Consider the following 16,446-nt stretch of genomic DNA (forward strand, 5'->3'; position numbering starts at 1 on the left):
TTCGCAAACAGCACACGATGTGAAGGAAGCTTGTTTCGGGGCGCAATTCCAGTCGAGGCAATGGCATTTCGACGGAGGACTGAGCGCGCAGCCTCCCCTTCAATGGGAATCCGATCACCTGACGAACACTTTCACCGAATACCACTCGACCTCTCCTGATGATTCCTCCCTTCAGACTGGAACTCCCGATGCTTTCAGTGAGGCTTTGACATCTAACACACATTATGCAGTAAATGGAGTCTTGACACCTGGAGTGAATTATTCAACAGATGATAATCTGTCACCCCAAACGCCTTACACAGTGGATGAAGCGATCGCACCTGAAATTCTGTATCCAGTGACTACATCTGAAACGCCGGATCTCATAACAGGAGCCGCGGCAGACGGAGTGACTTATATTGCGAGTGGTGCTCTCTTATGGCAGACAGCAAATGACGCCTTGACGAATGAAACGCCCAATGCAGCTGCGGGTGGTTTTCTGACATCTGAAATGCCTTATGCAACGAACGACATACCTGCCTGTAAAGGTGCAGAAAACGAAACTGGAATCTCCTCTGAAAATTCAGATCCTTCCTTTCCAGTCACTCACCTGGCGCAGGAGGACCCACCTCGTTCAGCGTCGAGTAGAACTCAACCCAGGTATCTCATGGCAAAGATGGACAGCGGTTGTGTGGTGCTACTGGAAACTAGTCCATTTCAAGTGGACACCTCAGCATCGCCACAAGACTCTCATCTCTTGTATACAAAGCCCCGTATAACTGGCACACTCCCCCGCTCTCCTGAGGTTCATTTACTGCGAGGAAGATCACCAGGTCCTTCGTTGGGAGATCCCTCCCCGAGGCAGACAACTCAAGTCCTCGGCGAGTCTCCTCAAAGGACACGCCTCCCTCACCAACATCGAAGTTCTCGCCTCTTCCTTCCGTCGGGCGAGGCAAAGAAGCAGCACCAGAGAGATTTAGCCAAGGTTCGATCGAGGGATTACATGAAGAAAAAGGAGGACAACCACACGGCGCTCAGGCGTCAAGAGCAAGAACAAACAGAAATAAATCATCAACTCAACGAAGCGTGTCGCAGTCTTGAATCGATGAGACTGAACTACCACGCTATATATCAGGAATACAGGGAACAGATGCCTCCTTCCATCCAGAAAGAACTGGACAAATACGTCGCCCCCGACAACAGATAAGGACCTCACTGCCACTTCATGTAGTAGCTATATCAGACTTCTAACTATCAAGCGACGACAAACCTTATATTAAATAACGAAAGGTACAATGATACTGAATTGCAAATAAAACATACAAAAGAAACGGTAGGAAGATGTGAAGGTTTGACAAATTTTGCTGATGTCGTCTGTAGTTTAGTTGCATATAATTTTATTAAAAATATTTATATAGAATAAATAAAAGTACCATATATATTTATATATTTATTTTGTTTTTATATATTTGTAATAAAGACTAAAGCTGTATTCTTTGTTATTTTTCACAAAAATCCCAAAATAATGATAATGATATATATACATATACGTATACATGAACGTATATATATGTATGTGGTGTAATGCATAAGAACTTAGGATAAGACCGAAGACTATGCACATCTCGAAGCAGTGCCATTACATACTAAATTCAAACATCTCAACTGCCGTGCAACTCCAAATAGGGGAGATGCTACACAAAAGGTCGTCATGATGACTAACGAACTTGTTTAGCGTCATAACCTGAAGACTAGTTTATAAACCGTTCCCGGGAGGAACAAAAGTTCTACAAACAGCAATAATATATATTTTACGCTGTCGAAAATTCAAACAATGCGAGACGCTGAATATGACGAAATGACCTGGCTTTATACCAACCCAAACAACATAAAAACAATATCCATAAATTTACCTGACCTTACACTTGAACAAATGAAACCGGGTCAAAGTTCAATGGTCTCTGACTGATACTGAATCAATATATACGCCAAATGAGAACACACACCACGAATGTAGGACAAAAAGAATACTTAGTGTAGACGGATAAACTATCTGCTCGCAACCCTGATGCAGGTGAATAACTCAATAACTGTAAGCTCTTGAAATGACGAGGCTGAAAAGCCAACTGGAATTATTATTTCGTCAAAGAAGCAATAAAAAAGGGAAGCTTGAAGAGTAACTTTGCTATCAAGCTGCCCACCTGACTTGGAAGCAGAAGTAATGCTGGGTCTGCATAGAAGAGACACACTAAGCTTGTCCTCAGATAGAGGAGACACAAGTAGGCTTGTCCTCAGATAGAAGAGACACAAGTAAGCTTGTCCTCAGATAGAAGAGACACAAGTAAGCTTGTCCTCAGATAGAAGAGACACACTAAACTTGTCCTCAGTCCTACTGAGTCTAGTTCCATCAGTGCTGAGGCATCAACATCTAATGTGTTAACAGTGAAATGAGCGACTCTCCTCATAATGAAGTATAATACTCCATTCTAAGTTCGCGGAAAAATGACAAAAACAATGGATCAGTATTCAAATGTTTCCTGTTGCCTCCTTGTATACATTAATATATATATATATATATATATATATATATATATATATATATATATATATATATATATATATTTACCTACCTCAATATACCTTAAGGAAACTTACAGCCAAGGGGGAGCATAATTCCGTGGGTTGAAAGATATTGCAAAGGTATAGTAAACAGGATACTGAAAATATTTTACAGAAACATTGAAAGCACAAGCTTATCATATTCATTCCATTCCAAAACAACTTAAAAAACCTCCAAACACACATACACATGAATATATATATAGATATATATATAGATATATATATATATCTACTATATAAAACACATTATATAGATATATACGTATATATATGATTATATATACATACAAACATATATATTACACATATGTATATATAGACAGACAGATACACACACACACACACACACACACACACACACACACACACACACATATATATATATATATAATATATACTATATATATAACCCTATATATCTATATATATTTCCCAAAGTAATACCAGTTCCAGAGGATGAACCAACAAAGTCTAATACATTTAGGTAAATACCCATAACATGCTAATGGGTAAACTGAAGATTCAATCAATGACATTCGATCTTAAAAGAGAAATGGGATCATGAACTCGCCAACTTGGACAACGGCAAACGCGTTTAGATTAGAAAAAAGGAGAAAAAATGTAAATGAAATCATTGGTTTGGTGGGGCAATCGAGTTTTCTGTACAGTGTACAATGCTGTATGAAACTCTCAGCCACGGCCCATGAAACTCTCAGCCGGCCGTGGTGGCCTGTGTTGTTGCAGTGCAAGATGCACGATCATGGCTAACATTAACCCTAAATAAAAGAAACACATTCTGAGGCTAGAGGGCTGCAATTTGGGTTATCTGATGATTGGAGGGTGGATGATCAACATAACAATTTGCAGCAGCCCTCTAGCCTCAGTAGTTTTTAAGGTCTGCAGGCGGACAGACAGACAAAGCCATTTCAATAGTTTTCTTTTTCTACAGAAAACTAAAATGGCGACTATTGTGTTCGGTCTGAGATACAGATATATTTTCAAACACCTGCCGGCCAACTGCAAGAAACTAGTCTCACAAATATTGGTAAATAATCGCGCCACTGTTCGTGCCTCAGTACGGGAGTTATTTAGTACTATACATATATGTATACATACACAAGCACACCCACACACGTATATAATATATATATTATATATATATATATATATATATATATATATAGATATATTATAATATTATATATATATTATATATATATATATATATATATATATATATATACGTGTGTGGGTGTGTGTGTGTGTGTTCCCTGAGGATGGCTCGAAGAGTTTAGCCTTCCGATTCTCATTAAGAATGTTTGGTAGGCGACTGGTAGACCAATGGCCTTCTCTACAAAATGTGGAACCCAAGCAAAGACTATTCCCTGATACGTAATTCTTGTTGACATCAAGACAGGGTTTTTAGGAAGTATCCCCATACGCCGGTCCTAGTCCCGCTTCGAAACTGGGGCCAGTTGCCTGGTAGGCGAGAATGCCAAGAATAACATAAAAAATGCTTAGGGTTGCAGTTAAGACAAGGAGACGGTATAGGTGCTGAACGTCTCACATGCACAGCATTTCTCTCTGCACCTGCAACGTGTGCCTGACATTCCTTTGTAAATCCAGCAGTTAGCAGGCCTCAGTGGTAATTAGAAGTTACATACGTATCTAGTGAAAAGTGACCAATAGCTTTTATCTCTAATATACAATAATATACATAAATATATATATATATATTTATATATATATATTATATATATATATTATATATATAAAAGCTACTAACAAAATTCGAACGTTGCGTGTGTGTGGATATGAGGGGGGGGGGGGGGGAGGTTTAGCAAAAGCATGATAGAATTGCATCAAAGAAAACGTATATGCGGAGAAGAGGAGCGAAACGCTTCCGTTAGCGGCGAACGTTTCGCAGGACAGGACTATTCCAAGCACATTACCGGTTTTAAACACGGTCACTGATGAAAAGTATATATACAGCATTTCTCGTTACATTTGACATCATGAACCATCTCTTACTCTAGAAGTAAAGAAGTCCAGGGAAATCACTCCTCACGATCAGTAATAAGAGGCGCTTCCTCAAAGCCTTGGAGAAGCGACAAAATCTACTCAGAAGATCCGAGTGTTTTAACGCGACCGAACGATCCATCTAGAGACGCCAGCGGCCATGTCAGGAGACAGCGACTTATTCCCGTCAGCGGACGGCGGAACACAAATGCCGGTGCAGGGATGTTCTTCTTCGGGGACCTTGAGCAGTTTCGACTTGCAAGATTTAGAAAATGACTTATGGTCCGCCTGCCCGGGATTCTCAACGAAGGATGTCGTGGAAGCGTTGCAGATCAACAACAACTTCGATCTGGATCTGCTGGCAGCCAGCCTCTGGGACGACGAGAAGAGGGAGAGGGAGAGAGGGCAAAGGCCCTTCATGCCTGGATTCGCGAGTCCTTCGGAGGACAATGCAATCATGGTAAAGTCTCGCTTCTTTTTCTCATAAGCACTATCCTGATTATTTATTTCCCATTTTTGAGACAGGAATTTCAAATCTGATAAAAGTTTATGATATACTACATAGAAACTTCTAAAGTAATTCCACAATGGAAATTCTGCGCCCGCTGGAACAAGTCTTTCGAACAGCTTCTGTCTTAGATTCTCAACAACAAGATGCCGTTTCACTTCATCACAAAATATGGCTACAAAGAGAACACTGAAAGTGTTTGATAAATTCTACATTTGAAAGAGATAAGACGACAAAAACATTCTTTTTAAAATATTAAATTACTATATATACTTAAAATTTGCTCTACTTCAAATAAATGCACTTGGATTAAGGAACACGCCCTTAGAACAGTAAGGAGACACACACATATACTCTATACATTAATATATATCTATATATATATAATATATATTATTTATATATATATATATATATGAGTTTTATGTAGTTTATGTATGTATGTATGTATGTGTGTGTAGGAATGTATTTGATTAGATATGTATTTATAAAAATATTTACATACTATATATATATATATATTTATATTGAATCATATATATTAGTTAATATATAGTATATGTATTTAAATATATATATATATATAGATATATATGATATATATATATATATATATATGTATTATATTATATATATTATATAAATATATATTTTAGTATATATGTGTATATATATATATATATATATATATATATATATATATATATTATATAAGGCTTTCCTAAATCTAAACGTTAAGAGAATTAAATGTACTCCTATGTGACTGTAACAGAACTTGCCGTTGGACGATAGTGATCGAGGACTGAGTGTGAATGACCAAGTTGTGGATGGACTGCAGTTGAATGATCACCATCCTGTATCATCCGATCAGCTGACCAAATATTCCAGTCACGAGGATTCTCCCCACTTACAAGAACCACAAGACTTCAGTCCAAACTATGGCACATATGGAGATCCGGCCGACTGGGCCTCTGCAACGGGCCCATGGAATCATGACGGAGGAGACAGCACCAGCCAAGAAAATGTGTTTTGGCCCACTTATGATTCAGCAACAACAACCTACTCTCCAGACCAACGCACTACTGGGACATTTTCCCTCTACGAAGAGGCAGGTCGTCCGTTGGACACAGCTTCCTCGCACGAGGATCACGCGGGCAGCGGAGAATTTCCCTTTCCAAACGTCAACAGTGATATCATGACGAGTGCAGTGCCATGCCTTAGTGTCAAATCTTCTCCCGGTTCAAAATGCAAATATTTTAGACTGAAAACTCCCAAAGGCAACCTTGTGTTGAAAGCAACGCCCCTTGAGTACGACGACTCCTCACATTTAGGAGACACGACAGCTTCTGCCCCCTCTTCGTGCCCCAGAGGACCCTTTCTCGGAGGCCAGGAAGTCCATCTCTTGGCAGAGAGCGTCCGTTTGGAAGGTAGTTCCTTAGCCCCTTCGTTTTCTGCAGGTCAGCGGCATCCGAGGCAAGAACGACATCAAAGCCTTTCGCTAGAGGAGGCCCCAATGAAGCGTCTCCCGGGTCAACATCGAAAGGCTCGTCAGTTCCTTTCTACTGACGAAGAGAAGCTGCACCACCAGAGACAGCTCGCCATCGTTCGCTCGAAAGAACAAAGCAGAGCAAAAAAGGAAAACATCCAGCTGCTGCAGGCCAAGGAGCAAAAGGAAATGGAGAAAAACCAAGAGCTCGGTCAACTGTGTCAGAGTTTAGAATCGATGAGGATGAACTGCCATGAAATCTACCATCAATACGGGGCGCTGATGCCTTCTTCCTCTCAACAAGCACTGCACGAGTATGTTGTCAGGGGAAGGGGCAGCCCAGAAATACAGTAGAGATCCCAGTTTAGTTGATACGAACGCTGACAAACCAAAGCTATAATAGAGGCGAGTTAAAGGACTATGACATTTATTCGTGCCAAGCAAGTGATACTTTTAAATTATTTCTATTTATTTCAGTGTAATTTATGAATATTATTTCATATATTTTTCCCTTTATATGTAAATATATTTAAATATATTTTATAAAAACATCGAAAGCATGAGCTTATTATGTCCTTTCCACAACACAACGTAAAAAAAAAAAAAATTGTAATGATACAGAAAAAATAAAGTATAAGACATATTTAAGAAAATAACCTTGATGATCATAAATTGGCGGATGTTGCATTTATCGTCTGCCAGAAAAAAAAAGCGAAACAATCCAGCCAAAGACATAACTAAAACATACAAAACAAAGGACTTACTATCTTCCAATAACTGCCTCAAAGTGAATAGCATTCGTGTACTCGAAAGAAGGCTCATTCACTTTGGACTTCGTGTTAAAAATCCTTCATCTATTATCATAGTATTTGTTCTGGTAATTCATGACACTACCTTCCGCTTAAGACAAAAGGCAGTTTTTTATTGACTGGCATTTGTCAGTAAGGAAATATTCCTATATTTTGGATTCATACAAAACTTACACAAAAACTCATTCAAGAGTGGCAATAGCATTAGTACTAAAAATACCAAATATCTCATTGTTTGCTTGAAAGGAAATGGAATGATCCTATGCGAAGCCATCAACCTCATTAAGGCTCCATGAATGTGGATGCTGTCGTTTGTCAGATCAAAGTTATCCAGTTACCTCCACAAATGATGTGCAAACACTGCATCTACCAGTCTCAAGAATTGTATGTCAAAAGAAATTCTAAGCATGTTTAGTAGCGTTCTAAACAAAATCACAAGTGTATATACACAATTCTCTCTCTCTCTCTCAGTATTATACAGTGTAAAACATCGTATAAAACGAGCATAATACACACACACACACACACACCACACACACACACACAGAGAGAGAGAGAGAGAGAGAGAGAGAGAGAGAGAGAGAGAGAGAGAGAGATTGTGTACATAGTATACTTGTGATTTCGTTTACAGCGCTACCTCAACATACATACGCGTGTGTTCGAGACGGAATATAAACAAGAGAACCAAATCGCAATTTTCTAACTAAAATGTCAAAAATGCCCCAAGGTGAAAGACCACATACGGGCGTGGTTAGCTAATTGACTCTTAATTCCAAGCATCATGCTTCATGCAGTGACTAGAGCATCAACAGGCGTCCCAGGCGAAGGGAAAGGATAAGACAAAACAAAATCAAATTTGCAAAGGTTCGCTCAAAAGAGCACACAAAGAGAAAGATGACAGAAGACAAAGCCCTTTGGACAACAAATGGAGGAGTGTAACAAACATCTCCCTCGAAGACGTTGCAGTTTAAAACCCCTGAAAACCTGCCGTGAGGTCTTTCATCAATGGAAGAATGTGATGCGCCCTTCCTGCATCCAACATGCTAATAATACTAACCACTCAACTTATCAATCAAATCTATAATATCTCTTTTTAAACATATGAAATATGGATCAAAGTGATGCAATACGCTCCCGCAAATCAAAATAAAATCATAGAAAAACAAATTACATACAATATATAAACATTATATATACAATGTAATACATGTGAGGAAATTATAGGTAGTGTATATATATATATATATGATATATAGATATTAATATATTTATATATTATATATTATTATAAATATTATATATATATTATATATATATATATATATATATAGTATAATATAAGATATTATTATAATATATATATATATATCATATTATATATATATATATATATATATATATATATATTATGTATTATATATGTATGTATGTATTAGATATAATAATATATATATAATATATATATAATATATATATATATTATTAATTATTAATTATATATAATGAGATAGAGAGAGAGAAGAGAGAGAGAGAGAGGAGAGAGAGAGAGAGAGAGAGAGAGAGAGAGAGAGAGAGAGAGAGAGAGCTTTTAAGATGTCCTAAAGGATTAAATATTTACCAATTTATATCGTCATGAAGCTGTGTAAAAAATCCTTATCAATTTCCACAAAAAGCAGCTAACACGTTCCAGCTCAGTAGCCGACCCATAGCACTTCCCTATAGCTAGGCGTTGTCTATACATAATACCTGTAGTGTGGCGCACTTATGCGAGAGGTCAGAGAAACAAATCTACGAGTCTGAACGAGATCGCCTACTAGATCAGGAAACGTTCCTAATATTTCAAACTACCGCTGCTTCTTCGCCTTATTCAACTCACGGTACCATCTTTCTCCTGAAGTTAAGTATATCTTAGTTTTACCAGACCACTGAGCTGAATAACAGCTCTCCTAAGGCTGGCCCGAAGGATTAGATATTTTTACGCGGCTAAGAACCAATTGGTCACCAGCAACGGGACTTACGGCTTATTGTGGGATCCAAACCACATTAAATCGAGAAATGAATTTCTATCACCAGAAATAAATTCTTCTGATTCCGTATTGGCCGAGCCGGGAATCAAACTTCGAACCAACGGATTGGCAGCCAAGCGCGAAAACCACTCGTCCAACGAGGAACTTATCTTTCTTCTTGATTTGCTTTTTCAAGATTTCTTTTCTTAACGTGAATTTCCAAAAAAGTAAAAAGTTCGTGACTGAGTCAATAAATCCTCTATATTATTATGAAGAATAGACATTGAAATTTTTGCAGGAGCTTCATGGACTAATGGGAAGCACTACCAACAATAAGCAAGAAATGCGCCGAAGTTTCTTCGGCGCAATCAAGTGTTCTGTACAGCGTATAATGCTGTATGAGCTGCGGTCCATGAACTTTTTCATGGCCAGGTGCACGAACATAGTTAACTTTAACCTTAAAATAAAATAAGAGTTACTGAGGCCAGAGGACAGCAATTTGGTATGTTTGATGATTGGAGGGCGGATGATCAACATGCCAATTCACAGCCCTCTAGCCTCAGTCGTTTTCAAGATCTGAGGGCCGACAGAAAAAGTACAGACGGACAGACAAAGCCACCTCAATAGTTTTCTTTTCCAAAAAACTAAAAAACCATTCTTACATTCAAGACTAAACAGAATATGCTGATCATATCAAAGAAACGTTGCCACGAAAGAGCAAACGGTTGTATATGTTCTATGTCTGCAGAGCTCCGGATGATCATCAGGGTTCAGAAAAGAGCGGGTCTGCTGACGCTGGTCTCCTAGCGGGGAAGTCAGGCCTCAGGGAGCCCACGGTCCAGATAGAGCGTGGGTGAGCCCTAAACCTCGACTGGGCTCGGGCTAAGCCAACCCAGGTCAAAGATTTGGCTTAAAAATGCAAACCCAAATATGTTCCACTGTTTTTATTTTATCTTATCCTTTCTCTAGTTACTTCTTTAATATTAATTTAAAATATGCGCAGGATTCCAGCACGTTAATACCAGTCGTCTCATATAATGCCTCATTCGCAAACATTTCTTCTCTCGGTAAACGTCAGCGTGAAAACATTTCTCCAGGCCAAACACTGTTATGATATTGCCGGCGTAATGTTGAACAACTTCGCAGTTTTTTTGCTGCTTTAACACAAAAAGGAAAATCAAGTGTCTTTTGGTTTAGACATGTTTCTCTCATTTTTCGAGAGTTGAAACCTTAGGAGATGCTTAGGCACAAGCACGTCAATGATCTGATAAACTTACCCCAAAGCATGCTGTGATTTCCTCGGAGCATTTTTGCGAGGATGATATTGCCAGCCAGAGACACGAAATCAAGCTGCAAGTTTTGTCTCTGATTCTGCCTTTCCTGAAACATGTAGTCAGAGGAAGACTGAACATGGCCTTTCTTATCAATTAAAGGAAGAGCATTTTTTCTTGTTAGGCCAAGAGATATAGCGTGTGAAACTGGCTGTGGAACTGTTCCCCAGTTCGATAAGATTGTAATGGAATACCTGGGTAAGAAGGAACTCTTAATCAGCGGCAATTAAGAAGCTGCTAATTTCATTTTTCTTGTTAATAAGAGGTTTGATATTAAGAATTCTTCTTCAATACAGTCCAGGATGATAAAACATTACGATATACTTTTGGGATTAATTATGAGCAAAAATAATTCCGAAAAAAATATAGATACCATGAAACCCCTGAGAGTAGCAAACTCGTGATTAAATTTCCTGTATAAATTTCAAAACGGAGAAATCCTATCCAGTGAGTCACTTAGACACCTTTACAAAATGCTGAATAAATTATATCGTGTTGAATTCATACATACAAGATGACTAAATCAAGACTATTTGAACACTTTTATGGTTTCAAGTGTCAAATGAATGGACGCCATGACAATCAAAATCCGGTCTGTGGGAAGACGTTGCCTGATAAGTGAAAATCTCACTGAATGTGAAGAACAACTTGATGTTTTAAATAAGCAGTTGTCATCTTCTTGGGCATGATAGAACAGTGCGCGGAAATTGTCAGTAGAAACGTGCCTGACTAGCATCTGCTTTAAAAATCTAACTGGTGAACTTTAAACTCAAAATGAAGTAATAATGGGTGATATCAGAGAACGGACTGACTGAGAAAGGTGAAGGAAAATTTGAAAAATCTATATCTTACATAGGAGAAGAGTCTCTTCGTTAAATTGATGGCTACAGCATCAGAAAATCTGGACTTCAATATCCCAATTTAGATGCCAACGCAACAGAATGCAACGAACCACCAAAGTCATGGCTGTGCACAATCAACAGAGGCAGACTACTAACTTACTTACTTACAGGCAGGCACCTTTGGATGCCCTCGCATCTCGGTCATCAGTTGCATGAGAGATTCTTGGATGCCCTCGTGTCTCAGTCATCAGTTGCGTGAGATATTCTTGGTTGCCCTCGTGTCTCAGTCATCAGTTGCATGAGAGATTCTTGGATGCCCTCGCGTCTCAGTCATCAGTTGCGTGAGAGATTCTTGGTTGCCCTCGCGTCTCAGTCATCAGTTGCGTGAGAGATTCTTGGATGCACTCGCGTCTCAGTCATCAGTTGCGTGAGAGATTCTTGGTTGCCCTCGCGTCTCAGTCATCAGTTGCGTGAGAGATTCTTGGATGCACTCGCGTCTCAGTCATCAGTTGCGTGAGAGATTCTTGGATGCCCTCGCGTCTCAGGGCATCAGTTTGCCGTGGAGAGCTTCTTGGATGCCCTTCGCGTCTTCAGTCATCCAGTTGCGTGAGAATTTTCTTGGTTGTTCCCTCGCGTTCTCATCCATCAGTTGCGTGAGCGATTCATGGATGCCCTCACGTCTCAGTCATCAGTTGCGTGAGAGATTCTCCGATGCCCTCGCGTCTCAGTCATCAGTTGCGTGAGAGATTCTCCGATGCCCTCGCGTCTCAGTCATCAGTTGCGTGAGAGATTCTTGGATGCCCTCGCGTCTCAGTCATCAGTTGCGTGAGAGATTCTTGGATGCCCTCGCGTCTCAGTCATCAGTTGCGTGAGCGATTCATGGATGCCCTCGCATCTCAGTCATCAGTTGCGTGAGAGATTCTCCGATGCCCTCGCGTCTCAGTCATCAGTTGCGTGAGAGATTCTCCGATGCCCTCGCGTCTCAGTCATCAGTTGCGTGAGAGATTCTCCGATGCCCTCGCGTCTCGGTCATCAGTTGTGTGAGAGATTCTCTGGCACGTGAGAGATTCTCGGATGCCCTCGCGTCTCAGTCATCAGCTGCGCGAGAGATTCTCCGATGCCCTCGCGTCTCAGTCATCAGTTGCGCAAGAGATTCTCCAATGCCCTCGCGTCTCAGTCATCAGCTGAGCGAGAGATTCTCGGATGCCCTCGTGTCTCAGTCATCAGTTGCGCAAGAGATTCTCGGATGCCCTCACGTCTCAGTCATCAGTTGAGCGAGAGATTCTCGGATGCCTCACGTCTCAGTCATCAGTTGCAGGAGAGATTCTCGGATGCCCTCGCGTCTCAGTCATCAGTTGCGGGAGAGATTCTCGGATGCCCTCGCGTCTCAGTCATCAATTGCGGGAGAGATTCTCGGATGCCCTCGCGTCTCAGTCATCAGTTGCGCAAGAGATTCTCTGATGCTCTCGCGTATCAGTCATCAGTTGCGCGAGAGATTCATGGATGCCCTCGCGTCTCAAGTCATCAGTTGCGCGAGAGATTCTCGGATGCCCTCGCATATCAGTCATCAGTTGCGCAAGAGATTCTCTGATGCTCTTGCATCTCAAGTCATCAGTTACGCGAGAGATTCTCGGATGCCCTCGCGTCTCAGTCATCAGTTGCGCGAGAGATTTTCGGATGCCCTCGCGTCTCATTCATCAGTTGGGTGAGAGATTCTCGGATGCCCTCCCGTCTCAGTCATCAGTTGCGTGAGAGATTCTCAATGCCCTTGCGTCTCAAGTCATCAGTTGCGGGAGAGATTCTCGGATGCCCTCGCGTCTCAGTCATCAGTTATGTGAGATTCATAACAGCTCATGACAAAGGTTACGCTGGTTTCTGAATGAAAACGATCTGAAGTTGATGTTCCCAAAGAAGTCAATAGTTGTTGCTCAAAATCCGTGTATTTTAGGGTGAAATGTTTAAACAAAGTTACTGTAATAAATCAGAAGAAAAAGAACGAGTGCCGAAGCATGAAAAGAAAGTTTACGAAATTAATAAACTATTACTGAATAGATACCGAGAAGTTTTTAATAAGTTGAATGAATCCACAGTACAATACTCGAGATGAAAATGGTGTTGCTTTATTCCCTCTTACTGGGCAGTTTTATGCTCTTGGACATTTAATGACTTATGGTCATAGTGGACCATCTTAGCATTAAATGGAAAATAAAAAAAGATCTAAATTATGAGCAGTTTCACTAAAGGAAACGTATTGGAGAGAGAGAGAGAGAGAGAGAGAGAGAGAGAGAGAGAGAGAGAGAGAGAGAGAGAGAGAGAGAGCGCATAATGAGCGGCAACTCTGCAAAGGAATCCCTTAGGGAGGGGCTCACGTGACTTCCTACGTAGAAAAGGTTGTATTTTCGTCGCCACGTTAGCAGAGCCTTCTTCTTGACTGGATTAAAGTCAGTAGAACTGGCGCACTTGATTCGTCAAAAATTGAAGGTAATATAAAAGAGAATCAAGTCGTGTAGTATACTGGAGGCAATATACAGACCGAAGCCGTATCAAACTAGGGACTTCAATTCATAATACTATTTAGGACAAAAGGGAACAGAGTTGGGGCGAGGCTGAACAACTGCGAGTCTGAAATGGCAACAGACTCAAACAGAAACACACTGTAATTACCGTACAAACACATCGGACTGAAGGATAGCATAAGTGATTGATCACTCGGGCACAAATTAGCTAGCACTGAATAACAGGATATCAAACGTGGTCAATCTTCACGAATTCTTTCAAAATTAAGTGAAGGTTATCTATTTCTGTCCATATAATTTCTTTACAACTGAATCATGACAGCGCTCGCCAGACTGCTTTAATAATTAAATAAGGATAAACAGAAGTAGAATTGACATTAAAGAAAACATTAATTCATGAAGTAGCTAATCAACTCGTCGTACGTAAAGAAAAATAATTGCCTCCATCCCACCCTCCTCTGTATCTCTCTCTCTCTCTCACACACACAACCTCTCTCCTCCAGCAACAAAAATTCAATCCCTCCAGGTTATTAGAATAAATTAATATGTTACGCCTGACATATGCCAAAAAGAACGACAACGATTACAAAGCAAAACAACTAACATCCAAATAATGTTCACATGGTGGGCAACCCAGCAACTTGGACGAAGTCCAAAATGCTGCTGCTACCCGGTCAAGGACAAGATAGTGCTTCTTTCAGATAGTGCTTCTTTCACACCCGGCACGTCAAGCCTAGACTTCGTTTATTCATGTACTGCACTTACCTTTTGCTCTCTCTTCTTTCTTCTTGCTGACTTTTGCCTTTCAAATTTGTATCCGGACTGGCTAAATTGGGCAGTGCTATCTGAAATGAGAAGACAAAATGTTTATTCAGTGCATCCCGTTAATAATAATAATAATAATAATAATAATAATAATAATAATAATAATAATAATAATAATAATATCCTTTATTTCAGCTCAGGGCCATATACATGGAATATACAAAATACAGACAGTAACATACACAATCTAGATACAAGAGACATGATAAAAAAATTAATAATCGGCACTTATCCACAAAATAGCTGAAGTAGCATAAAAGTTAGTAATCATAATACTGGTAATAACAGTAATAATATTGATGAGAAAAAAAATGCATTGAGAGTTATAACAGTTAGTGCACAGATTATATAACTTTAATTTCAACTAGAGACCTTAGGTGGTTACAGTAGTCAGGTCCAGAGGGCTAAATACGAAAATTGAATGTACAAAAAACTTTCGTTTGATAGTAATCACAGTAATAATGAAAAAGTAAAATATCAGCAATAAATATTATAATGACAAAATCTGCAGATAACATCTTGCCAATACAGAGATTAAGTCCTTAAGGGGACAAAGGTCTCATTTTCCCATCTTTCCCACAATTTAGATCTTCTTGCTTCACTCCTTAGGATGCTTTGTATGAGCGAGTTGCTGCTGTTTCTCACTTGGGTTACTAGACTGGACATTGTTCGCCTTACAATGATTTTTAAATTGTCCAGGTGGTTTCCTATGAACATCTGTGTGGCGGAGTGGTAGCAGGGAGTGTTTGAGAGGCGTCTCAGAATGTCATTGTGCACAACAGTGATACGTCTCATGGTCTCTCGGGTATAGTTCAGCCATAGGGAGCACCCATACATACTGTAGCAGTACGAGCAGAAGAGCAGCAGTTTCATGTCTTGGTGACAGAAGGCAAACCTCCTTGCAATCATGTTGCTAGTTGCACATAGTTTATGATGCCTCTGTTCAATGTCTGTCCTATCTTTTAGGTCATCGGTGATAATGTGACCCAAATACGGAAATTCGTGCACAGATTCCAGCCGATGGTTTCCGAGGAAAATTTGTGGTTCTGCAATATGCTTAAGCGATCTTGGGCGCAGCGACATGCACTGGGTTTTGGTTTCATTGTAGATTATATCAAATTCCTCTGCATATTGGCGGCAAGTGTCGATGAGTCATTGGAGACCTTGCACTGATGGGGAAATCAGAACCTTATCGTCAGCGTAACAGAGGTTGTTTATAGTTGTTTCATTGACAGTGCATCCGATTGGTAGTGGGTTCAGTTTGACATTCAAGGCATTTGTATATGTAATAAACAGGTATGGAGAGAGAATGACCCCTTGCCAGAAGCCTGTTTAGGGAGCCGAAGGTGTGCGATAATACGTTACCCCATTTGCCACAGAATTGCTGTGTGGAGAACCACCAATGTAAAATGCCAATTAGATATAGGGGTGTGCCCCTTTTATGCAGCTTCAGGTAGTTTACTCAGTCAAATGCTTTTCTCACATCTACAAAACAAAGGAAAA

At 39.9% G+C, this 16,446-nt stretch overlaps 2 protein-coding genes across 2 annotated transcripts in view; both read left to right on the forward strand.

The window, feature by feature from the left end:
- The window catches only part of LOC135200228 (uncharacterized), a 3,308-nt gene extending 1,837 nt beyond the window's left edge, over positions 1 to 1,471 (forward strand). Inside the window, exon 2 of the mRNA XM_064228666.1 lies at positions 1 to 1,471. This exon is cut by the window's left edge and continues 254 nt beyond it. Coding sequence (XP_064084736.1) covers positions 1 to 1,186 — 1,186 coding nt within the window. The 3' untranslated portion in view covers positions 1,187 to 1,471.
- A 3,156-nt stretch (positions 1,472 to 4,627) lies between these two features.
- Positions 4,628 to 7,184, forward strand: LOC135199803 (uncharacterized). Its single transcript, XM_064227944.1, has 2 exons — positions 4,628 to 5,080; positions 5,901 to 7,184. The coding sequence occupies exons 1-2, from the start codon at positions 4,781 to 4,783 to the stop codon at positions 6,966 to 6,968; spliced, it is 1,368 nt and encodes a 455-aa protein (XP_064084014.1). The 5' UTR covers positions 4,628 to 4,780; the 3' UTR covers positions 6,969 to 7,184.
- Positions 7,185 to 16,446: the final 9,262 nt, after the last annotated feature.

This window comes from Macrobrachium nipponense, chromosome 26 (assembly GCF_015104395.2).
Source record: "Macrobrachium nipponense isolate FS-2020 chromosome 26, ASM1510439v2, whole genome shotgun sequence".
Taxonomy (NCBI): Eukaryota; Metazoa; Arthropoda; class Malacostraca; order Decapoda; family Palaemonidae; genus Macrobrachium; species Macrobrachium nipponense.